General features: G+C 40.4%; 1 protein-coding gene across 1 annotated transcript in view; it reads right to left on the bottom strand.

Annotated features, from left to right (window-relative positions):
- FYB1 (FYN binding protein 1) overlaps positions 1–25,885 on the bottom strand; it is a 102,152-nt gene that overhangs the window by 5,592 nt on the left and 70,675 nt on the right. The window contains exons 4-15 of the mRNA XM_075543011.1: positions 25,519–25,538; positions 25,014–25,048; positions 24,320–24,440; positions 20,333–20,492; positions 19,688–19,832; positions 16,396–16,418; positions 14,778–14,844; positions 12,411–12,548; positions 10,544–10,569; positions 6,340–6,406; positions 2,958–3,057; positions 2,360–2,522 (exon numbers count right to left, since the gene is read on the bottom strand). Coding sequence (XP_075399126.1) covers positions 2,360–2,522; positions 2,958–3,057; positions 6,340–6,406; positions 10,544–10,569; positions 12,411–12,548; positions 14,778–14,844; positions 16,396–16,418; positions 19,688–19,832; positions 20,333–20,492; positions 24,320–24,440; positions 25,014–25,048; positions 25,519–25,538 — 1,065 coding nt within the window. The remainder of the gene's footprint in view (positions 1–2,359; positions 2,523–2,957; positions 3,058–6,339; positions 6,407–10,543; positions 10,570–12,410; positions 12,549–14,777; positions 14,845–16,395; positions 16,419–19,687; positions 19,833–20,332; positions 20,493–24,319; positions 24,441–25,013; positions 25,049–25,518; positions 25,539–25,885) is intronic.

The following is a 25,885-nucleotide window of genomic DNA, read 5'->3' on the forward strand; positions in this document are numbered from 1 at the left end:
GAATGACCTGACACTCGTTGGTATTTCTGGGATGACAGGTGCAGGGTGGGTGACTACAGTGGATGAGACTGGGGCTAGATTGTCAAGGATTTCATACATTAGCCTGAAGATTGGTTTGTATTTTGAAAAAGAACATTTGGGTGACTGGGTGGTGGGTGGGTTGGCGGAGAGTATATACCAATGGCAGGCTATTTCAAAGATCTAGATGAGGAAGGGCTGAACGTATATAAACATCACCCCCAATCCTATAGAGATATTGTGGAATGAATCAGAAAGTAAGAAAATTTTGACAATGCCAAGAATTCTGTCCAAAGAAACAGAAAGTTTAGAAAAGGAAATGGAAACGAAGCAGATGTGATCATTAAATCTTGGGATCATGCTCAACCAGAAAGGCAGTAGCAGATGCTCCTGGCACCCCTCCCATAGGCCCTCCCTCTTCCTACTTCAGTGCCTGTTGGTTCAATTTTCAGTTGAAAGTACTTGGATTTATCTTTTCACATGCGGGCTTTTCTCTGACTTCCAGAATTCTCTTTGATAGCTTGATCAGCATCCTGTCTGACTCCCACCTGCTTAGGCTGCAAACCCTGAGGAACAGAAGCTGGTGTGTAACTATCTCAATTCCACTTCCCACTGGAAGAAATAGCTCCGGCATCAGAGTTCTTTGGAAGGCGGGACTAAGCTTCAAGGACCCAGAGGGGACTCTTTGAGAACAATACTTTCCTGGCTGCCCTCTTTCCCTGCCTCACTTCTCTTTTGATGTTTCTAGGAACCATTTCCCAGATAAGCTACTTGCACACGCACATCCTTATCTCCGGGTTGACATCTGGAGGAAGCCATCGGAAGGCAAAAATTCAGCTCAAAGTCTTGAGACAAAAACCAGTGGTTATATAGTGATATCAATATAATCAACTGATTTCTTTTGTCTTTGGCATAGCACTATCAATTCATAAAGTGCACTCATACTTGATGAAAAATAAAGTCATGTAGAACTCCTGATTGTTCTCTAGCAGAAATTTATTAAATGTTTCTGCCTTCTTTTTAGACAATGCTATGTTTGAAGAGGTTGTGAACTCTATGATATTCATGATAGGAGCTAGCATTGCCCCAGTAGGAAGCGAGGGTCCAGTGAATTTTCCCCTGAATGGCCTCTCCTCTTCTACACCCTTAAGGCCCAGTGATTCTTAGGAAAATGGAGTCTCTTTCTGAGTCTTTGTTTCTGATGCTGCATCTATTCCCGATTATCTTTGTCGCTTGGAACACTGGCTGCAAATTATATCCAGTGAACTTCAAGTCTTAATAGTACACTGCTCCTACCTTTTATCTTTTGTTCTCATTCCATTTTCTCCTTTTAAAAGTCAAGTGCACCTCCTCCGTGAGAACTTTAGATCCGTGTTCCCACTATTGAGTCATAAGGTTTTATTCCTGAAACTTCATTTCAGTCCCTGTCCCTGAGTCACCTTCTTCTCAGTAAAGTTTGACTCTTCATCCATGGTTTCCATGCAAACAGCCAAGAGGACGTGGAGCATCTGTGATCAATAGCAGCAGCCATGTTGAAGATCCAATTCCAAATATACAGGGACCGCATTGCATTGCTTTAGAAAGTATGTTGCGTTCAGTGTTTTCAAATAGGCACTAAACTCAAGGGAACATTCAAAGCAGGAAAACTGGAATGCATAGGTGAGGGCATGCTATGTAGTTTCAGAACCAGGGCAGGGTGAGGGTTACTACTCTGACATAGTCATTGTCATTTCAGTGCAAATCAGAACACGCTAAGGAAGGAGGTATGATCACGGATCTCCTCTGACTCTCAGAGCTCATGATTCAGCAAGTCCATGGTGGCTCTAGGCAACCACGCATTTAGTACACACCCATGCCTCTTTGGGTGCTGGCCGTCTGTAGCACTGCGTTTTGACAAAGACGACTTTGACAGTACCTTGGCATCAAAGTGTGTACATACGTGTACATATGTATATGTATAACATATGTAAGGTATTCTGGTGGCTGGGTGGGCTATGCACTGGGTTGTGAGCTACAATGGTGGCAGTTCAAATCCACCAGTCACTCCGTGGGAGAAAGACAAGGTTGTTTGCTCCTGTAATGATTAAACCTCTCAGAAGGCGCAGGTCTGCTCTGCCCTGCTATGAGAATGAACTTGATGGCAGCGAGCAGATACGTGCATATGTATACTTCCATGTTGTCCACAGACTTTCTGAAGCCCTCTCCTGGAGACTGACAAGAAGGGAAAATAAAGTACTGCTCTCAGCCCAGAAAAACCAGTAGTTTCCGAATGTTTCCCACAACTCACAAAGCAAAGAGCAAAAAGAGACAATAAAACTAGGTGATGGAAGTGGTGACTCACATTTTCCTTCTTCATTCCTGCAGAGAACTTTCATGTCATCTGTGTTTTGGATGACCTCAAGGGACTCGCCAGCCTTCACCTGTAGATCTCTGGCCCCCCACTTTTTACAAGTCAAGGAGGACAAAACATTGGTTGAATACAGGACTCTAATTTCACCATCATACTGAAAAACAAACAAAAAAAGAAAAGTCCTTACATTCTAAGCTGATGCATATTGTTATAATATTTCATTTATTGACAGATGTATTTAGAATTATTTTTACTAAATAAGAGCTCATTGTGTCCCATAGATAATGTAAGACCATTGACAATTGGAAGAGCAGGAGTCACTCATAATTTCACCAGCCTAATTGAAGAACTATTTTTAGATTACTTTTGAACCAAGGCTCCAAGGACAGGCAATTTTAGGTGACTGTGAAAAGTGTATATACTGACATGCACGTCCACTTAGTTTTCGGTAAGGTTAATTTAAAAGATATCTTTAGAAAATGTGGAAAACAACTTGTGATATTAGCCATTACACTTTGAAATGTGCGTTTGGTGCTTAAATTCTATTTGTGGAGCCCATCATCAGTGTTTTGAGATAAATCTGACATACTTTAAATTTTTTCCGGAAGTCTTTTTCTTCCTTTTCCTGCTTTTTCAGCTTCTTAAGGTCTTTTTCTTCTGCCTTGGCCTTTCCAGTATTAACTCCTTGACTAGGATGATAAAACACAGATAAAACAATTAGCATTTCGCTTCACAAATATGAAATGAACCGTGTCTAATAGAGAAAAAATTATACAATCTTGGGCTTACTGTCTTTGGGTTAATTTTTTTAAGGGACCACTTTTGTTAAATTTTATTTTTGAGGAATATTTTTTCTTAGACGTCCAGAACCATGTAGCCTAACAAATGATGACATTTTCCTAACAGAGAGCTTCTTCAGAGCCCAGACTAGCATGACTATGGGAGAATCTATTATGCTGAATCATCTTGCAGCACTGACAGGTCGCTTAAACATGGCTACTGTATCGGCAGTCTCAGAGCCTGCAATCCTTCACGCCTCTCTTTTCCAAACCTTTCAGAGTTGAGTATGTGGCCTGCCCAATGCCATATGGAGGACTTTCGAGCAAAGATCGCTTTTTAAAAATCTAATATTTATTGTTATAAACTTTACTACTTGCTAGTTTTCCAAATGGACTTAAAATGGAGTCAAGTTGGGAGGCAGGACGTGTTGGTTGATGGGGAAAATAGGCAAAAGTTAACATTTTAGATAGAGAAAGATGACAGACCATGACTGATAGATAATTTTTACTAAGTACTGTTAATTGTTCATTACTGTGTGTGTGAGAGAGAGGGAAAGAAACAAGAGTTTGGATCAATGGATAGATTTACTATTGAAAACAACAATAAAAATGAAACATGTAGGCATGCAAATCTAGTATATTGCATAAATGCCAATGCCCTTGCCTAATCTCTACAAACTGTCATTCAACTAGTCTAAGTGAGTTCCAGGTACTGGCACATATGAGGGGCTTCCAAATTCCTGAAATCGTGAAACAGAAAGAAAAGGAAAACTTCCCACAAACGGTTTGAGGCTTGTTCGTGGAGTGCAGGAAGCTCCTCAGGTGATGCTAATTTTCACAGGAGTTGAGAATCGTTTACTATGGTGAACTATGGAGATTGGGCAAGGTCCATGGATCTCTACAGAAGGGAACTTTATAAAAGAGGATTATTTATCAATACGTTTAAAAGATTTTAAAAACCCGATACTAGTTTTTATTTAGATGCTCTATGGTCAAGTTCTTTTGGTTTTTTTTTTTCCCTGCCACGGTTTCCCTAGAATGTTTGAGCTTTGGTTTTGAGATCTTGGAAATTATCTCTCAAAACTATCTCTCACTGCCATCAAGTTGTTTCCAATTCACAGCAAGCCTAGAGGAAAGGGCAGAACTGCCCCTGTGTGTTCCTGAGGCTGTAGCTCTTTACAGAGATAGAAAGCCTCATCTTTCTCCCTCAGAGATGCTGATGGTTTTGAACTGTTGGCCTTGGGGCTAGCAGTCCAACATGTAACTAATACACCACCAGGGCTCCTTGGAGCTCATCTCATTTACTATGAAACACCCTGTCTTTGGTCCTCCATCTGCTGCTAGTGTCTCCTGCCTTCTGGTACCATGGACATTCCAGGAATGCCTCAAAGCTCTCTTGGACAAGTATTCATTTACATTTATTTAAAACTTGAATATTACATAAGAAGACATAAAATGGTTTTTCATTCTGAAATAAGCTACATGCAAGAAAGCAGTAGATCCCTGGGTGGCCCAGACAGTTAACATACTACGCTGTTAACTAAAAGGTTCGGAGTTCAAGCCCACCCAGAAGCACTATAGGGGAAAAAGGCCTGCCGGTGTCAGAAAGACCAGCCGTGCAACCCTCTGGCGCACAGTTCTGACACACATGGGCTCAATGAGTTGGGGTCCACTCAGCAAATGGCTCTTTGCTTTTAAGGGCCCAGCCTGAATCAAAACGAGTTTAATGTGCTGATATTGCTATTTAATAGAAAACAGGGAAATGCTCTAAACATTTCCAAGGATAGAACATTAGGAAGCGACTTCCTGATGGTGAGGACTATTCAAGCTTGAACCCATCACTGAAGGACATTGGAGCCTCCTCTCCTGGAACTGGAAAGGGAGACTGATGAACAGTTGGTTCAACCTGTAGAACTCGGTCTTCATGCACGAATGGCAGCCATGTTCCATTGGCTTCATTGAGACTGTCTTTTGTTCTGTTAGATTCATTTAAATTATGGCGGTGAAAAATAAATACTTGCAGTTCACGCATGCAATTTTACCAGTCCAGCTCAGACGGTACATGTTGTGCGTCATTTATGTGGCTTTCACCCCTTAACTAATCAGGCGCGGCTCTCCCTAGCCATCGTTCTTTTTTCTTGAAAAAGCTAGAGATGTGGCTGCTTTCACCCAAAGTATACATCAGATCATGTCTCATAGCTTCTGGAGTAAAAGAGAGTATCCTACTGTGTTATTTTCTATTTCAAAGAGCTTTCAAAAAGAACGTCTTTTGTAGCAACCGGTTTCCATAAAGTTTTAGCCTAAAATTTACTGGAAACCTTAGGCACCCTGAAGACTGTCACGGTTCACGAGGAACTCCATTTTTTAAAACTTTGAATGAAATCTTTGCGTGTTGAAAGCATTTATGAAAAAGTAACATTCCAAAAGTCCTCTGACAAATAAAACCATTTTCACCACAAAGGACAAGAATCTTATTGAAGATGAAGGAGTCTCGAGCAGGGCCAGCGAGGGCTGAGATACAAAGAAAGAAGTATATCTGAGATAAAGAAGGTTTAGGAAAGAGAGTAAGATAAAAGGAGATGAGTCAATAGGACGTAGTATATTTTGAGTGAGCACATGAATAGAAGTATCAGTAGGTCACTTGGCAGAGGATTAGGAGATAGTGAACAGAAACGGCATAGGAGGTGAGAGACAGACACAGAGACACACACAGAGAGAGAGACACACAGAGTGAGAAAGAAGGAAAGAAAGCAAGAAAGAGATTAATAATAATTTATAAATTATCAAAGGTTCGTGAGGGAGGGAAGGAGGGAGGGGTAGAGAGGGGGGAAATGAGCTGATACCAGGGGTTCAAGTAGAAAGCAAATGTTTTGAGAATGATGATGGCAACAAATATACCTGACACAACGGATGGATGTGTGGATTGTGATAAGAGTTGTACGAGCCCCCAATAAAATGTTTGAAAAAAGAAAGCAAGAAGGAGAAGACTCAGGAGGCAAGATCAGGGCCATCTGACGAAAACCCAGTGGAAGCATTGGAACTAGGGACAAGGAGGAAGCGGCTTCAGAGAGGGGTACAGAGAGTGCACGATCACACGCTGGAGGCATGCACCCGACTGGGTGCTTCATCCATCGAAATTTCTTGAGCAGTCTCATTTTCATTACTTTATTTGAATGAAAGCATTTTAATGACCTTATCTTTGCCGATGGAGCAGGGTAATCAGAGGCATCCACATCATCATAAACTTCTTCACCCACGTCTAAAATAGAAACATTGAAATAAATTAGTTTGGGCTGTGATAGGACCATTTAATAATATTTTTCATAGAAAGACAACTTTATGAAAAACCAAAGTTTTCCTGGAGCCTGGGTACATTCCTCCTGGAAGCCCTGCCTCATCCTACAAGAAGGAAAATGTCCTTATCTCCCAGTAAGTGTGCTCTAAATTTCCCTCAAAAAAAAAAGCAGTAGCCATGATTATAGCAGGGTTATCCGAAAATGAACACATAAAAAAAAACCAACAACGGGGACAACAATTATCTGAAGATCTACAAGGGGGATGAATGGCCCGAGTAGCAGATTGCTAACAGCAATGGAAATTGAAATCAAGATTCTTATGAGACTTAGAGTTTTAGATCTCTACTTATGCACCCAGACACCCACCCGTCCATCTGTCCATAATTCCATCCATCCATCCATCCATCCATCCATCCATCCATCCATCCATCCATCCAGATATACATACATACATTCATTTATCCATCCATTCATCTATCCATCTTGTAGAATTCTCTTTTATGCACTATTCTTCATTAACTTCTTACAGTGATATTAAGATCTCACCTTCAAATAGAAAGATTATTTCTATTAACAAGACACTTCAGATCCCAGTAGAAACTGAAAATGAGCATTGGCGGAAAAGTTGCAATTATCTTAACCTGCTTAATGATTTTTCCAATCCGGAGATTCTCTTCTTCCTTCTAGGCTTCTCAGTAAAGCCCGGAGGGGTGCTGCCTCTCTGAGCCAATTATTGGTTCAAAAGCAACTTGATAGGAGGCAGTATTTTTTTTTAAGTAGGAACACTTTAAGAAATGAATCAAGTGGCAGGTGAATTTTGAGAATGACGAGTGCAACGAATGTATAAGGGTGCTTTGCTCAATTGATGCATGTACGGATTGTAATAAGAGTTGTATGAGCCCCAATAAAAAGATTTATTAATTAAAAAAAAAGAAATGAAACATACCTAGTTTAAATGTTTTCTAGTAGTATCAGGATATTGATTTTCTTTTAAATCTCTGTATTCTCCTTCCAGTCAGGATTAATAGAGCTAATTAACTTCACAGGATGAAACTTGCTCAATGACATGACACATCTATAATTGTGGAACAATGAATCATGTATATGGTCTTTCTAGCTATGGTCTTGTAACTCCCACAAAATGATTGGCTGGGAGTATATGACTCGAGTGATTTACAGTCCATTGAGGGGATTGATCAATTCGTTATGCACATTGAGTGGTTTGTCGGCTACTGAGAGAATCGGTCAATTCATGGCTCTGGTACCATGCCTATGACTTGAAATTGACCAAAAGTGGGCTTATAGAAGGGTCAATTGCACAGAGATTCAGGGGGACCTCAGGACCAGCAAGAAGAGTCTGGATGGAGTGAGGCACATCCTTTGGGTCAAGGACCCAGCGTCCCTGGCTGAGAGTGTCCTTCATTCATAAGAGAGTCTAGGAAAGTGCTGCAGGTCTGACAGAATGGTGAGGGACAGAGGTGGTGGATTTTGGCCCAGGTGCGAGGTGGTCGTGGTGGGCTAGCCAGGTCATGGAGTGAGAGCTGAGCCTTGCCAGTGGAGGTTAGAGAGCTGCAGTGCTTGCCCATGCAGGGCACAGGCCTGTGTGCTCCCCGTGCAGGGCTCACTGCAGAAGATCTGTTCAGGGATTGTCCTACAGCAGCTGGGGCCAGATGCCTCCGGGCAGAAGACTTGCAATGGAGCTAAACTATCTGTAAAACTTTCTTGTGGAAGGGAAGGTAAGAGAGGTCTACATGTACCCCATGAAGGGGCCAGGAAGCATGCTGATAAGTGGCTGAGATTTAGTAGTGGCTCAGGAGAGCCTGTGTAGGTGACTTCCCATGGGTGAGGTAAGGCCCAACAGCAGAGCAAGTGCTAGGCAAAGCCATGGTAGCCGAGGTGGAGGTGACAAGACTACAGCATCTGACCTGAACTACTGAGTCCAGGGTCAATGACATAAGACTGGACTTGGGTAATTTAAAGGAGCCCGGATGGTGTAGTGGGTTGCACATTGAACTGCTATCCACAAAGTCAATGGTCTAAACCCACCATTTGCTCTGTAGTGAAAAGACGAGGCTGCCTCTGTCCTTGTAGTGATTTAAAGTCTTGGAAACCCAAAGGGGGTAGTGCTATGCCATACTTTATAGTTCAAAATCAACCTGATGAAAACCAGTTTGGTTTGGGTTTTGGATGATCTGGAGAAAGGAAAACAGTTCTCCTTTTGAGACTGTTGTTTTTATTGACGACTGACTACCCATACATTATAATGGCGCTTCCTTTGCTAACACTCTGCAAACATCTAGTGCATCCACTCAAATCACTGGCGAACTTAGCTGTGAAAGAAAGGCTGAGGCCAGGGAATCATGCTTCATTCCTGGGTCTTATGGTTGCTGGACATTTGAGATGCAGCAGGTCTGCATCCTCAGTGCAGATAAAGACAAGTACATATAAGAATCAATACTTGAAGATGTATGATAAGTCATTGGTGTCTGCATGAATACAAGTTATTATCCTGTGGCTCTGCACATAAAACATAGATGAGAATAAAACAGGATTTAAGCTTAATTGATTATATGTGTTCTATTTTATACCAATTCATTGTGGAATTGCATTTCTTGAATACCTTTTAAATGGTGTAGACTAGGATCTAAGTGAATCACCATGTATCAATACACGTCTGTCAGTTAATAATGGAAAATTCTATCAGATGAACATTCTGGAATACTGAAGTATTTCTAGACTTGGTTTGCTAATTAAATTAAATTAAATTTATGAAAGTCCCTATACATTAATGTGGTACCATATTTTATTTTGTCCAAAAAATTGAAGAAATATTTTAAAGACACGTCTCAGTCGGAGTCAAAACCAATGGACAAAATCTATACAAATACATTGGGTTACAATGTGCAGTGGAACATTTAACAAATATAGATTAAACATTTTAAAATTTAGATCTTTAGACGCTGGAACCCTGGTGGCACTGAGGGGTGGGGATTGGGTTGGTAACTTCAAGGTCAGTGGTTCAAACCTACCAGCTGCTTTAAGGGAGAAAAATGAGACTGTCTGCATCTCAGAAAGATTTACAGACTCAGAAACCCTACATAGATTGGCTCTGAGTTGGAATCAGCTAGACGGCAGTGTGTTTGGGACTAGTGGCGTGCTATGCAGTGTGTTTTCAGAAATCTTTGTGTTGGAGGCGAATATATCAAGCAGACAAAGTGGAAGACTCGGGTTGAACTGAGTGGGTGGCTCTGGGAGGTAGCGCAGTCATCCCCAATGCCTCACTATCTCCGTGGTGGCCCTGAAAGAACAGTTTTAATCCATCAATTTCTTCTTACTTCCCTTTTCCATTTTATTGCTGAGAACTATGGGTCACCCAAAATGAAGGGATTTTCCTCAAGCGATGTGATTTTAAAAACTTTTTTATAGCATCAAGGATATAATCCCGATATTGTGACGGAGATAGTTTTTTGTGTCAACCTAGCTGATAAACACATGTAGGATTAATTGAAGGGCAGAGAGATAAATGGCTTGGCAAGCCTTGCCTTTTTTGTCTCTTGCTCTTTGATCATCGGACCAGTGTGCGGCTGCCTTGCTTGTTCTTTGTTTCAATTCGCCAGCTACACTGCCTGTGGGACACTTAACCTGTGGACTGCGTGGCTGTAATTTGAGGTTTCTTCAAGACCTGCTTCACCACATTATTGGAATTTACATCTCTTGAGCTGGGGACTGTAAGACCCTGTCATCTGTCTGACTGTTGGTGACCTGCCTTGCTGTTTGTTGTCTGTGCCTGGATAGCCTGAATTGCTCTACAGAGGACTACCTGGTGGCCCACAAGACTCGAAGGACTGCAAGTGTCTCACACCTAAATTTCTCATGGGAGTGAGATGCACTGAGCCATTTGTATTGCTTTATAATTTAATTAACTGCTTATTTCTTATGTTAGCTATCTATCTGTATAAATATATATATTACACAATTACTAGCATTCTGGTTTTGTTTCTCTATAGAACCCTGTTTAACACAGTGGCTAATTCCAATGGTTTTCTACTATGCAATCTATAAGACACAAGATGTAAAATAAATTCATTTTTACCACTTACCTAATTGTTCAGGGGGAGGAGGAAAACTGCAAAGAAAGAGGATACAGTTATGAAAATATGAGCTACACAAATATGAACAAAAACATTGAGTTCTTTATTTAGAAGATTCACAAACAGCTCGAAGGTGAAGCTGTTGACCATCATTCCTTTCTCATCCTTCATTTCTCCATGAAATCTTCATTTCTGTCCATCAATTTGGAATTTAGTAAGACTTTGTTTGAATTCTAATGCTTGACAAATGAATATAGAGTCCAGGCATTTAGTTGGTGTATTTTGCCAAAATTCATTGGACAGATGTTTTCAGATTTATTCTGCATTTGGGCTTATAATTACAGTAGACTAAACTCAATGGACCCAATAATTTGGAGCCATTGTGGCCTAGTGCTGACTCGAAGCTGTTTCTGTAAATCAAAGACTACAGAAGCAGAGTTAGATTAACAAAGGTCACAGGAATGTTTGTATGACCATATTTCCTTTATAGGTACTCAGATACAGGAGAATGATAAATGAGAGAGGAGGATCCACTTAGACTAGAGAGTGAGAACTTATTAATAGAAGTGATTTGAAATCAGCATTGTGTGACATTTAGTTGCAACAGAAAAAGACCTTTGCTTTCAATATTTTTTACCTACATCTAGTTAACACACATTCATGTACACACACACACATACACAAACACACACAATCATTAGAAGAACAGGAAAGAAACGGCTAATTAAGTTAGATTGTGAAAAAACATCCATCCAAGTGATCCCAAATCAGAATTGAGTGAAATGTAATTGAAGCAGTACAAACAACCTTTGGTTTATTTCTGTTGACATAAGGATTATTTTTGAATAATGTTGCACAAAGCAAATATTTCTTGATATATTTTCTTATGATTTCAAATGCATTGTTTATTGAGCATCATCTTGGCATGTTACAAATCGTTTTACAACGGGGGATAATATGTGAGATTCACATCTTACACAGACTTTGGCTAGGAGCCCTGGTGATGTACTGGGTTATGTGTTGGGGCCTGCTAACCACAAAGTCAGCAGTTTGAACCCATCAGCTGCTCCATAGAAGAAAGATGAGGCTTTTCGCTCCTGTACAGCCTCAAAAACCCACAAAGTCCATGGGTCATTATGTGTCAGAATAGTTCAAACACCAGTTAAATATGGCAAATCCACTGGACACAGATAAAAGAGTAAGAATTTCCAGTGTCAAGAAACTAGAAGTTACATAAAATAAAGGGTTATTTGGGGGAAAGACAGCGAACACGTATGCTTTAATTTTCATTTAGACCTATAAGATATTTAAATTAATTTTAGATTTTATAATATATAATTATAAATTTGTATTATATGTAATACAAATAGAAGTGATATGATTGTGAAACAAAGTTACAAAGACTTTAAATACTATATTTAGAGAAAATACATTTCTATCAAATTAGTGTTTACAAGTGAACGCATATTTTAAACAGTAGTCCATATAAAATATATGCTAACATGTGGCATTAAAATGTCGAACTTTTAGGTGTAAAGCCACAGGCTTAAAGAATGTGAGAGTGTATGACTGTGTTAATGAGAGAGGGCATGTGTGTTTCTGTATAAACTACATGTGTTTGAATGCATGCCGATGGGGAAAGCAAGACATAGTTTTGAACCATGGGATGATTTCTCCAAACACTTTGTACTGCGCATGAATGCGTGAGTTCTTTAAGGGGTGGTAGCAAGAGGCCAAGATGCCCCATGGAGTGTAACATCGAAATGTTGTGAGCCTTACATAATTTGGTTATTGGTTATAAATATTAGTAGCATTTGATTATTAAATGAATATTAGTGAAGTTATTGTCCACTAAATTTGGTTGGTCAACTCTTACGGTGAACCTTCATCATTGTCTGAATCAGAGACTTTTGATTTCTCCCGGACACTTTTCTTTTTGTCATCTTTTCCCTTTAACATCTTCAAGATCCCCCAGGACCACGTGTTACTCTTCTCTTCCATCTGGAGCAGTGAGCTTTGGAGCATGCAGGTATTGATCAGAATGCAATCACCAACGGCACAGGAAGACATTGGGGTTGCTTTTTCAGGTTTTATAGAGTCAGATGAATTGGTCATCATATAGTAAACAACTCATCAATCCAACAAAACGATGGTAGCAATCTTATAGGTCATGATGCTTGAATGCCAAAGTAGTCATTTTTTTTTAAACTTAGTAAAATTTCTCTTGGTTCTTTACTTTCTTTCATGATTAAAAAAGCAAGGAATAAGTCAATCTTAAATTTTCAACACATGCCATTTCAAAAGTTTGTTACCACCTAAAGAAGTACAGAAGTAAATATTCAAAATTGACTCTGACTTACAAAGCTCATGATCTCAATTCATTTGAGTAGTATGCATTTATGGTGATCAGATAACAGATAGCTATGCAATTAATAAACTCTCTGAAGATATTTGAGGACAATATTTTTTAACACTTTTACTGGGGGCTCTTACATTTCCTATCACAATCCACACATTCCTCCAATGTGTCAAGCACATTTGCACATATGCTGCCATCATCATTTTCAAAGCACCCTCTTCTCACTTGAGCCCCTGATAGCAGCTCCTCATTTCTTCTCCCTCCCTCCCCTGTTCACCCTCCCTCATGCACCCTTGATAAGTTATAGATTATTTTTTCCATATCTTACATCATCCTCCATCGCTCCCTCACTCACTCAAGTACTCCCTCAATGCAAGAACACTTTGTTCTATTAAATTGGCATTCCATGATGCACACCTTCCCAACATGATCGCTGGAGACAAAGTGGGTACATTAGCAAATGTGGTGAAGAAAGCTGATGGTGCCTATCAAAAGATATAGCGTCTCGGATCTTAAAGGCTTGCAGGTAAACAAGCAGCCATCTAGCTCAGAAGCAACAAAGCCCACATGGAAGAAGCACACCAGCCGGTGTGACCATGAAGTGTTGAGGGGATCAGGTATCATGCATCAAAGAACAAAAAATCGTATCATTGTAAATGAGGGTGAGTGCAGAGTGGAGCCCCAAAGCCCATCTGTAGGTAATGGGACACCCCTTACAGAATGGTTGCGGGAACAAGATGAGCCAGTCAGCGTGCAGTGTAGCAACAATGAAACATACAACTTTCCTCTAATTCTTAAATGCTTCCTCCCCACCACTATCATGATCCCAATTCTACCTTACAAATATGGCTAGACCAGAGGATGTACTCTGGTACAGATAGGAATTGGGAATATGGGGAATCCAGGGAAGATGATCCTGTTAGGACTAGTGGTGATAGTGGTGATACCAGAGGGTGGAGGGAAGATTGGGTAGAAAGGGGGAACCGTTTATAAGGATCTACCTATAACCTGGGGGATGGACAACAGAAAAGTGGGTGAAAGGAGATGTCAGACAGTGTAAGACATGAGAAAATAATAATAATTTATAAATTATCAAGGGTTCATGAGGGAGCAGGGAGCAGGGAGGGTGGGGGTAAAATGAGGAGCTTATACCAAGAGCTTAAGTGGAGAGAAAATATTTTGAGAATGAGGGCAACAAATGTACAAATGTGCTTGACACAATGGATGTATGTATGGATTATGATAAGAGTTGTATGAGCCCCCAATAAAATGGGAAAAAAAGGACCCCAGACGCTGTATCTTGTGATAGCTGGGCACCATCAACTTTCTTTACCACATTTGCTTATGCACCCATTTTGCCTTCAGGGATCATGTCAGGAAGGTGCGCTCATAGAATGCTGAATTGTGTTAAGGGAGTACTTGAGTTGAGGCTCAATGTCCACCTGCAACCTTAATTCTTAACATATAGATATGAGTACATAGTTCTATTCCCTTCTCATTATACATATATATGTATATTTACATATATGCATGCCTGTATTTTGGCCTCTATAAATGTTCTTTGCCTCCTGGTTTTTCCCTCTATTGAGGAAAATGTTTATTGACAAATAACTGTGAATATATTTAAATAAATATCTACAACACTTGCAATTCTTTATCCTCTTTTTCACTTTACCTCTTTTGGCAGAATTGTTAAGAATCTTTCAGACAAGCTACCACTTCATTTGAGATGTGGTGTCATCATATTCCCTTCTTTACTATTGCTGCTAGTTAACCATTCAAAATACTTTTGACCAAGGTGATAAAGAACTCTATATTCTTTTTAGCTGAAGTCTCAGTGTGCGCAATAATAGGAAAAGAAGGCAAGTCCTTGATTATACTTACTCTTCACCAGCGTCTTCCTCTTCAATTCCATCATAAATGTCATCATTGGATGGAGCGGGGCATGTTCCTTCATTTGGAGGATGAGGAGAAAATCTTTTGTTAATTTTACCATTCTGTCATGTAACCCTAAACTCCAAACCCACTTCCATAGAGTCCGTGCTGACTCAGAGTGGCGCCCCTGTGGTTGCCGAGAGTTGATGGGAGTAGAAAGCCAGTGTTTCTCCCCCCGAGTGGCTGGCTATTTTGAACTGAGGACCATGTGGATTGCAGCCCAATGGGGCATTTCCAGTCATGTCAAGGACACCCACATTTTAGTAAAAGCCTCCTTTAACTGTAGGCAGCACCTCTCCTTTATGTTAAAAAAACAAACAAAAGTAAAGCAACACATTTTTATTTCCTACTCTCACATAGAGAGTAGACAGGTAACTGCTCTGGTGATCCCCTTCTCGTGAATTCTCAGAGCTGACATTATAATGAAGGAATGGAGATGATCAGAGGGACCGTAGATTTGAGCTGAAAGGAATGGGGGACAGGGAGATAAAGCTTGTGCAAAAGGGAAGGGAAGAGGGGTGGTATAAAGTGTTTATTGTGAGCAAAGAAAAGGATTTAGAAGACAATCCAGATTTTAGTTCAAACTAAAGAGAGAGAAAAAGATAACTCATCACGATACACACCGGGGGGCTTCAAAGGGTTCAGGGAAAAATCACATTATTTCTTAATTGCATTTTTCCACAAACATTTTGAAATCCCTTCATATGTGAAGAAAAGCAAATGACATGTCAGGCTATAAACATGGTTGGCAGCTGGACCAAAGAGAAAAATGAAAGGGGATCTTATAAATACATATTCTTAAATGGTATACCCTCCCTTCTGTTTGATTCATCTTATCCTCCTGCTATCTGGCATGCATGAATTTTACCAAGGTTTGTTGAGTTTTTCTATGGGTAAGAATGGATACCATGAACTTGACATTTGACTTTTTTGCATGAGAATTTTAGGGTTGCACGACACTATTGCAATTCCCTCATTTTGTCGGTGAGAAAACTAGAGTCTTGGCTGTGTAGTGGTTACCCATTGGGCTGCGACCCACACGCTCAGCAATTCAAAACTACCAGCTGCTCTGCAGGAGAAAGACCAGGCTTTCTACTCCAGTAGAGAGTTATAGTCTCGGGACCCCTCAGGGGAAGTTCTCACCTGTACCATAGGGTCACTAGGAGCAGGCATTGGCTCCATGGCAGTGCACATTTTCTAGAAGCCACAGCCAAGGTGCCCATAGGCATTCTCATCCACAGAAGAATAGTCTTGATGACTTGGCAAACTACTCAGGACTGTGCTCAGAACACTGGCATACGCTGAGACTCTCTGGAGCCTGTGGAAACCAGGGCAACCCTAGGACTCATGGCCAACTTTAGAAGAAAGATGCGACCTTGACTTTGACCTTGGAAGAAATAGATCACTCAGTAGCTAGGATTAGAATCTGGGCCAGGGTTACCTGGCCCAGGGTTCTTTCTAACACTTTAGAACGCACCTCATTCTTGGAAAATGAATGCCCCCCGTCATCTGTATCTGGACATGAGAGGATTCAGAAAGAAGTTACGGATAAAAGCGCACGACTTACCTCCACTTCCACTCTGACTATGGCTAGAGAAAACACACACACACAAACACACAAGTAAATAAAATTAGCATATTAATTATTTAGCAAACTGAGTAGTTGTAAAGAGATATTTCAGGCCCACATCCAACCCCTCATTCTTAGGAACCGTGTGTGGTGGGGACTGGGCCTCGGTTTCTTTGGAATTATGTTTTCCAAAATGACAGGTATAGGAAGGAAAACGTTATCCAGGAAGGAAAATTGCATTGAACATGTCACATCTCATATTACACCTGGCAATGACTATATGTATTTTTGCTTAAACAAATCTTCTATTCAGCATTTAAAAAGAGAGAGAAAACATTGTAGTTAAAGCTATCAACATGTTATATGATGAGGAAAAAATGTGTTTCTTATCATAATGGGTCAATGAATTGGACACATGAACAGCACTGGCATGGCAAATGATTTGGTGTATATAGATATATATCACAACATATATGGAAACAAATAGCAACCAAAATGTAACACTAAAACTAAAAGTCAACACTCAAATTCTACAGGTATAAATACAAGAGGCTTCAAATAAGTTTATGGAGAAATGGAATTAAAAGATAATGGAATTTTTCCCATGAACTTTAGGAAGCCTTCTCATGTATGTGTATGTGTATGCATGTATGTGTGTATTTATATATCTAGCTATATATACAAAATATATAAACACACATGTGCATACACACAGATATTTATATATACATATAATCACATGAGTGCACACATATAAACACAATTGTGCATACACAGATATATATACACACACATGCACACATGAACATACACGAAAGGGCTTCCAAAAATTCATGGGAAAAATTTCATTACATTTAATTCCATTTTTCCACAAACTTTTTGAAGCCCCCTTGTATATATACCTGTATGTATGTATGTATGTATGTGTAGCTGTGTGTGTATACAGAGAGTTGTAATAAGGAAACTTTGTTGGTGCTAGGTGCTGCTGTGGTAGTTAGATGATTTTATATCAACTTGAATTTTTATGTAATTGTAGGGGTGGAGTTCAACCTATCAATCAAATTGCAGCTTGATGACACTTCCTTGGAGTGTGCTCTTTTGCTAAGCAAGGGCAACGAGGAACTGTACGCTCCTGCCTGTAGGAAGTCAGCCGGTGTCTAGGGGAGGCCCCTGTGGGCTGCCTGACCTGGAGAGCAGTCTATACCCTGCCCATTTCTGCCAACCTTGGATCCATACAACTCTGCACCCGCTCACCGGTAATTTTGTTGTTGCTTTCTGCTTCACTCTTCTGTCTTACTGGCCTGCAACTGTGTGAATCTCAAGAGGGACTTATGGATGAGCATCTAACACATGGACTTGGGGTGGACTGGGCCTTCTTGATATAAGATTATTCCTTGATATAAGGCTTTCTTATACAGACATGAGAACCACTGGATTTGTTTCTCCAGCCAATCTGGCCTAACACAGGTGCCAGTGATTAGCTGTGACTCATAGTGACCCCATGCACAACCACACTACCACCATCTGGTCCTGTGTCAGCCTCAATGATTCGCATGTTGGAGCTCATTGTCGTAGCCACTTTGTCACTTCATCGTGTGGAGGCCCTTCCTCTTTTCCACTGCCTCTCTACTTTACCAAGCACAGTGTCCTTTTTCCAGGCAATGGTCTCTTTTTACAGCATGTCGAAAGCATGTGAGATGAAGTCTTGCCCTCCTTCCCTCTAAGGCACCTCCTGGCTGGACTACTTCCGAGATGGATTTGTTTGTTCTTTGGCAGTCCACAGGACTTTCAATAGTCTTTGCCAGTACCATAATTCAAATACATCTATTCTTCGGTCTTTCTTAATCAATGTCCACCTTTCACATGTAGATGAGACAAGGAAACTTTATATGTATATAAAGTTGTAATAAGGGGAAAAATAGGGCACCCTGAAAGCTTAGTATAAGAAGACCAGCTTGAGACTGAGACTAGAAAATGATTAGGGTTTCTTAATGGAAAGCCTGAAGGATGAATTAGCCAGGTGGAGACTAGAAAGGAGAGCGTTTCAGCCAGATGGAAGAACAGGAGCATAGCCAAGGGAGGGGTGGGGGTGGGGGCTTGGGGGGAGGTTAGAGATGAAGGCAGTGAAGTAGCTAGAAGTTATCATGCAGAGCTCATGGTTTTGGTTTTCATTGCAATGACAGACTGTAGAAAACAGAAGAGTGATATGCTCAGTTTAGATCAACGCTTCTCAAAATATGTCTATGGACCAGCATTGCTCAACTATTTGCTACTCATCAGCCACAAAATATGAAGGAAAACTGAAAGCATATGTTTCCAGATGCGTACCCCAAACTGACATTGTTGCAACAGCCAAGCATGTCCTCAGTGGGCCTACCTCATTGTCCAGGAAAACAGGGCAGTTTGGGTCTTACCAGACATAGAGCCACATAAGAGACATGCTGAGAAGCTGAGAAGCACTCAATTCGGTGATCCTGGCATCAGCCAAGTAGAGATTCCATTGGGGGAGTGTAGAAGATTCCCAATTTTCCCCCCAGAGGGTGGCAGTAGAAAAGCAGAAATGTGGGTTTAAGGCAGAAGCTGTGGATCTAGTGATTATCTGACAGTGGGGAGGTGGGTTTTGTATTGCTGGTGATGGGGTGGGGGAGAAATGGGTGTCAAGGGTGCCCTGAAGTTTCTGCAACCGAGATGATTGAAGGAGCTGGATCTTTTGGGGGATGTAGGAAGAACAAGAGTTCAATTTCTCACGACTTTATAGAGAAAAGTTTTTAGGCTGGTTGTTTAAATTCTATAAATCTGATATGAGTAACCACCATGCTTTTTTAAAACTTTCAATATAGGGAATTGAGATTTAACTTTTGAAGTATGAAGCCGAATTATAGTCCAAGACATTCTTTTTCTGTTGTCTTTTCAAATAAAAACAACAAATACTTTCAGACTCAGACTTTAGAGCAAAAAGGTTTATGATGCTCCCTGTTTCCTATTTCACCACATCATATTTGGTCATGCCATAATTAGAAGAGAGCGTTACAGACGAATGACTTGGAATGACTTTTGGCGGACACTGACAAAGGGCCCTTTATCACCCATGTCGCATTCGATGCAACCGATGGTAAAATGAAAGACAATGGATTTCAAGTAACCCGGCATGCATTTAGAGATTCTTGTAACTGGTAATTTTGTTTTGTGATGGAGATCAATGCGAGAGATGGAAGGTAAAAATTGTAGCTTCTTCAAATACACCGTCTCTGACCGTCTGGTCAGTCTTACACCTGGTCTTTTCACGCACCTGCCAACGTCCGCCTGCTCCGCCACGTCATCGTATACTTCTTGGTCATCATCCACGGGCCTCGACGACTGAGCACAGAGCGAGTTCTTTTTCCTTTGCAAGGAATCGTAGTCGATCTCCACCGAAGTTGTTTTAATATAGCCATCTGCCAAAAGGAACCATTCAGAGGTAGGCATGAGTCGGAATTCGCTCGATGGCCACTGATTTTAAGGGTAGATTAGGTCTTGTAAAGTTGTGAATACGATACTATTTGCACATTTGCTCTTTAAAATTTCCCTTTATTTATTTCACTGCGTGTCTGCCTTGAAGAGCCACCACGGAGACGTAGTGTATTATGACAAAGTTCTGTCTTGGGACTCAGATGAGTTATTGCTCCCCTCTCCCACCCAATGAATAACAATGAGAGAGCCTAATGCCTCATGCTCTCTCCTGGGATGATATAATACAGGCATCTGTATTGTTCCTACTCAAAAAGAAAGCACCGAAGAGGTGATGCGGAAACGTTATTTACCATATTAAAATCCCCCTTCTTTGCCCAACCTGTAACCTGTCGGTCACCCGATGGCGATGAGTAGTTCCGGGAGAGTTTGCACTTTTGATTTTGGCTCTAAAGGAAAACAAAGTCCAGGGGAGATCTGCACTTACACGATCCTTTTGCCGTTCTGCCCAACCACTTCCCCTCAGGGTTGTCTGTCAGGCGGATTATTTCAATTTGCTCTCCTTGTTTGCAGCTCAGTTCATTCTTGGCTCCTTTGACGTCACAGCAAGCCTTGGCTTGATGGATGACTTGAATCGGACCTGTCAGCTGCAGAGGAAGTGAACAGACACATCAGCTTCTCGGACGATTCAGAACATCTTTAAGGAGGGCAGTGGTGAAACTCAATATGTCTACAACTTGCCAAGTGGCTTATTTGCAACATTTTCGGGCTTGAACTAAAACATAACGGTGAATAGTGTCTCTGCGGGATGTTATGGTTACAGGAGGAGGCCACACTCAGAGGCCACGCAGCACCCGCAAAGACCCGAAAGACTACCGCAAAGACCCGAAAGACTATCGATGTTTGGGGCTTAGGAGAGAACCACAGTGATCTGCTGACCTTAACAAGTGGGGTAGCCTGCGAAGGCAGCCGTTAATTACCCAACAACACCACTTACATACAACAATGGATAAGGACGCCTGGAGGTGCAACAGGATCGATAACTGAAAGGTTGGTTGTTTAGAGAGCACGGAGAAAGACTGGGCTATCTGTTTCTATAAAGATGACAGTCTAGAACCTCCTTTGGGGGCAGTTCTTTCTGTAACACATGGCATCCTCACGGGTCCAAATGGACTTGCCTGCACCTGGCAACAGCAGAGACGATGTGGATGCAGTATGTTTTTATGAGGTATGCTGGTAGACGCTTGGTAGATGCTGTTGCTTTCTTTTGGCCTCGGAATCACATAACAATTCAAAGGAAAAGGTGAGTGGTGGTAGTGGGGTTGTACTTTTGGGAAAATATATATATTTTTCTCTTTGGGTATCTGTGTATCTGGCAACTTGGAGGAGAGTGATGTTCTTTGTGATAAAAAGGATATCATTTTGTGAAATAACTGTAAATCAAAACAGCAAACATGAGGTGTATGAGGTTTTAAAAAGTAATATCATAATAGGGTAGTGGTTTCTTGACCACAATCAATTATTCTAAGTTCTATAAAAGTAGGACATCTAAGCAAAAAGTAGTTCATGGGATAGTATGGGTTACATAGAGCAAAACTGGTATCTTTTCATCAGAATGTCATCTTGCATCTTTTGATATGCAAATATGCATGGTGATTTTTGTAGGTCCATCTTATTTAATTGAATTTATGATGCCATACATTTTAAGACATACCATCAATCATGTGCCAGTAAGAAAAAAAACCTGGAAAACAATGTGAATTAAATTATATTTCAACAATGTTAAAATATATCCCAATATCAGCTCTGTTAAAATGTAAAATAATGTATGTTTTTTAATTAATATGTATGGTAACTATTTTGACATTTATGGAGCTTTTATGATGAAATCTGTTAATGTCTTGTGGAAAGAATATATGTTGGAAAGCAGTAGTCTTAACAGGTTTTTAGTCCAAAGTTAGTGGCATATCCTCTTTTTATATCCCCTTTCTTATAAAAAAAATTAACGAATGAGTCAACTAATGCAAACTGATTTCTCCAAAAGAAGCAAAAGAGAAACCTCCCATAATTCCTCCAACAGTATAAACAATCTTTTCATGAAAAGTGGATTATAGTTTCATTTTAGAAATTTAATTAAAATATTACATGTATTTTGTATAAGTAAAATGGGTTAGCACTTTATAGTTTCAAGTTTTACATGGTAAATTTCTCCAAAGTATAATGAGACTCTATAACAGATAAAATCCCTTATGTGTTTTATTTTAGTTAAATCAATGACAAATTTTCAGGAGAGCTACTATTTATTCTGACTATAAAATAGGAAATTAAAATGAAGTAATATGGCCAGGATCACACAGTTTGGATATGCAGGTAAAATTTGAATTCCTATCTGTCTGATTCACTCCAGACTTTGTTTGCCTTGCCCATGCTGTTAAATCTTTTGTTTTAATAAAGTGAATGCACTAGGGCATGATGTACCATCTAAGTTTTAGAATGGAAACCATGCATTTAATATTCTGAAAAAATGAAATATTCAAAGAACCCCGATGTGAATTCTTTCTAAAGTGAAGAATAGGTTTGTAATGCATAGAATTACCATAAATCTATCTGATATACCAGAACCTCACCAAATGTGTGATGTCATAAAAAATATAGCAATGCATTCGAGAGGAAATATGGAGAGCCGAATGGAGGGTGAGCATGATAGTGGGGCAGAAGGAATGTGAAAGGAAATAGAGGAAAGATGTAGGAGGCAAAAAGCATTTAGAGGTATATCTATAGGCATGTGTATATGTAAATATACTCATTTATAATGAAAGGGATAGAGGCCAATTAACATATATTTATATACTAAGTATTAAGATAGCAGGTGGACTTTGGGCCTCTACTCAAGGCCACCCTAAATGCAAAAATACTTTTTTCTAATAACCTGGCACTCTTTGATCCTCATGCTCCCAACAAGATTGCTGAAGGCAAAATGGGTGTACAAGCAAATGCGGTGAAGAAAGTGGATGGTGCCCCGCTATCAAAAGATATTGTGTCTGGAATCTTAAAGACTTGAAGCTAAACAAGCAGTTATCTAGCAGGGAAGCAAATAAGCCCACATGACAGATGCACACCAGCCTGTATGATCACGAGGTGACAATGGGATTAGGTATCAGGTATCAAAAGATCCCAAACAAACAATTATATTGATGTGAAAAAGTGGGGTTGGAGTGGAGACCCAATGCCCATATTTGGACATCTCCCCACAGAAGGCTTACAAGGAAGGGATGATTCAACCAGGGTGCAAGTATAACACTGACGAAACACACATCATTCCTCTAGTTCCTGAATGCTTCCTTCCCCCCACTACCATGACCCAGTTCTACCTTACAAATCTGGCTAGACCATAATACACACATTGGTACAGATAAGAGCTCTAGACACATGGAATTCAGAACAGATAAAATCCTCAGGAACAGTAGTGAGAATAGTGATATCATGAGAGTAGAGGGATGGTGGGGGTGGAGTAGGGAGATGCAGGGGGAACCCATCTCAAAGTTGGATATATAGCCACTCACCCCAGAGGGAAGAATAACAAAAATGTGGATGAAGGGAGACAATGGACAGTGTGAGACATGGCACAACAATAATAGTATATAATTGATCAAGGATTCATGAGGGTGGGAGTGTAGGGGAGAGGGGGAAAATGAGGAGCTGATACCAAGGGCTCAAGTAGTAAGAAAATGTTTTGGAAATGTAGATGACAACATCTGTACAGGTGTGCTGAATACAATTGAATGATGAATTGTTGTAAGGTTTGTAAGCGCTCGCAATAAAATGATCAATAATAACAGTAAAAGCAAAGATAGTACAGCCAAGCGTGACTAAGACAGAAGAGCGCAGTGTTATTTGTCGTATAGTTGTAGAGGTTACACAATTACCAGAGATCAGCGAACACAGAAGTGAAAAAGCCCAGGCAGTTGAGCGGGATAAGAAACAGCAGCTATCGGAAGTCAACAAGTGCTTGAAGTTTGAAATAGAAGCCAAAATGTAGGTCAAGTCTGCCCCTCAGGAATCAGAGTATAAGTCTAGTTCATCCAGGAGGCCGGCATCCCCTGCGTCACTGTGACGCATGCTAGGAGTGTGACCCTCCATTCAGAAAACACTCAGTAGGCTAAGATGAAATGGGTAAGGTTTGAAGATGGTTTGAGCAGCCAAGGGCTTATTAATTTAACCATCCTATATTTTTCGGTGTACTCACTACGTATGAGCCACCATCTTTAATTTGGCATATCACCATATTACATTTTTTAGTGAAGGGATAAGGGAACGTGCTGGAGGAAAAGATGGCTGCTATGGAGGTAGTGGCTGCCTAGGAAACAGTAAAACGATGCTGCTTACATGGAAGGCTTTTAAGAATGGTGGCCCTTGTTTTGTGTGAAAGTTATTAAAAGAGGCTACTTTCAGCCATCGGCAAGCAAGCGCTTACTTTAAATTTCTTCCTTATTTCTTGTTCTTTCTTTTCTTTCTCCTTCTGCTCCTTTTTCTCTAGCTCCAACCGTTTCTTTTCCTCCTTTTCTCTCTTCTTCTCTCGTTCCTTGGCTGCTTCTCTGTCAAAAAAAATCATTACACTGTTGGCGTGTCTGCGGGTCTTGATGCAGTGGAGCTCGCTAGGCAGAGAAGTTTCAACCCACAAGCAAAGAGGGTATCCAACGCATAGATGAGTACAATGCAAGATGGTAAAAGGTCAATGGTGACTTGGCTTAGTTGCCAAAAGAATGTTCTCGAAACCAATGGGGTGCATGTAGCTGAGGTTAACTTTCAATTGGCTCTGCTCTCCCTTACAATTTGTGCCAGTCAGGCAATGCTTATAAAGACCTCGTTCTTGCAGCAGAAATAAAATTCATTTCTCTCTCTCTCTTTTACATGTGCACATACACAGTTGCATGCATGCAACCCTTGGTGATGAAATTATTGGTGAAATCTGTTTGATCAGGTACTGAGTAGAAAAATGAAGATATCTAAGATCAACGCAAGATATTATATGGGTAAAGCCATCTCCCACAGCACGATTGGCAAGTGACCCAGGGTTTTCAGCCCAACGCATAATCCGCTACACTACCAGGGTTCCTGTCATGGTTATTTTAGAAGGAATGTAACGTGGTCAAGAAAGCAACTCATACATGTCTTCATATGTTTCCCCTTCGCTCTCTTGTTCCTGTCAAAAAAAACATGGGGGATGATTAATCTTAGGGCTTACAAAGGTTAGACACAAATTTATCAAATAGTTTATTAAATATTTAATAAATCCATTTATTAAATAGCCCCCAATTATACATGCAAGAATTTGTAAGGTTGGCCTGATTTAATTGTTTTCTATCTCTTTAGAAATAGACTGAACAAGTGAGCACAAGATTTCATTTTCTCTCCTGCGCTGTAGTGCACATGGGCAGCCAGGCTTCACTGGACGCTCTGCACCACCACATTACTGTGCGCTGATGTGATAACTAACGTACAATATCTCAAGAACTTTAGATAAAATCATAATACAAAGTGAAAAATATCATTACTCCCCAGAGGTTTCATTTATTTGGTTTGTCTCCACAGGAAGCGAATGACCATGATTGTTAAACATGCTTGTGAGAGCAGTGTCATATTAGAGGGAAATGAAAGAAACAACAAACTGACCTCTTCAATGTCTCCAGGACCTAAAAAGATTAAATAAAGAGAATAAAATGTTAATGTATTGCAGTTAAAAACCCAAACACACTCACTGCCATGGAGTCTATTCTGACTCATAGAGCCCCCTCCAGTCCAGGGTGGAACTGCCCCGTGCGTTTCCCAGACTGTAACTCTTTATGGGAATAGAAAGCCTCCGCTTTCTCCTGAGGACTGTAGCTAAGAAGCCCAGTAATACAGGACTCGCAGATGTAACTTGATGAAAACAGATCATAATCCAGCAGGCATATTACTTATCAAAGGAAAGGAAATACACAATTGCTGATGTGCTATCGATGCTTACTCTGACTGTTCAAATATTTATAACTTACTTATG

Source organism: Tenrec ecaudatus, chromosome 2, assembly GCF_050624435.1.
Source record: "Tenrec ecaudatus isolate mTenEca1 chromosome 2, mTenEca1.hap1, whole genome shotgun sequence".
Classification (NCBI taxonomy): domain Eukaryota; kingdom Metazoa; phylum Chordata; class Mammalia; order Afrosoricida; family Tenrecidae; genus Tenrec; species Tenrec ecaudatus.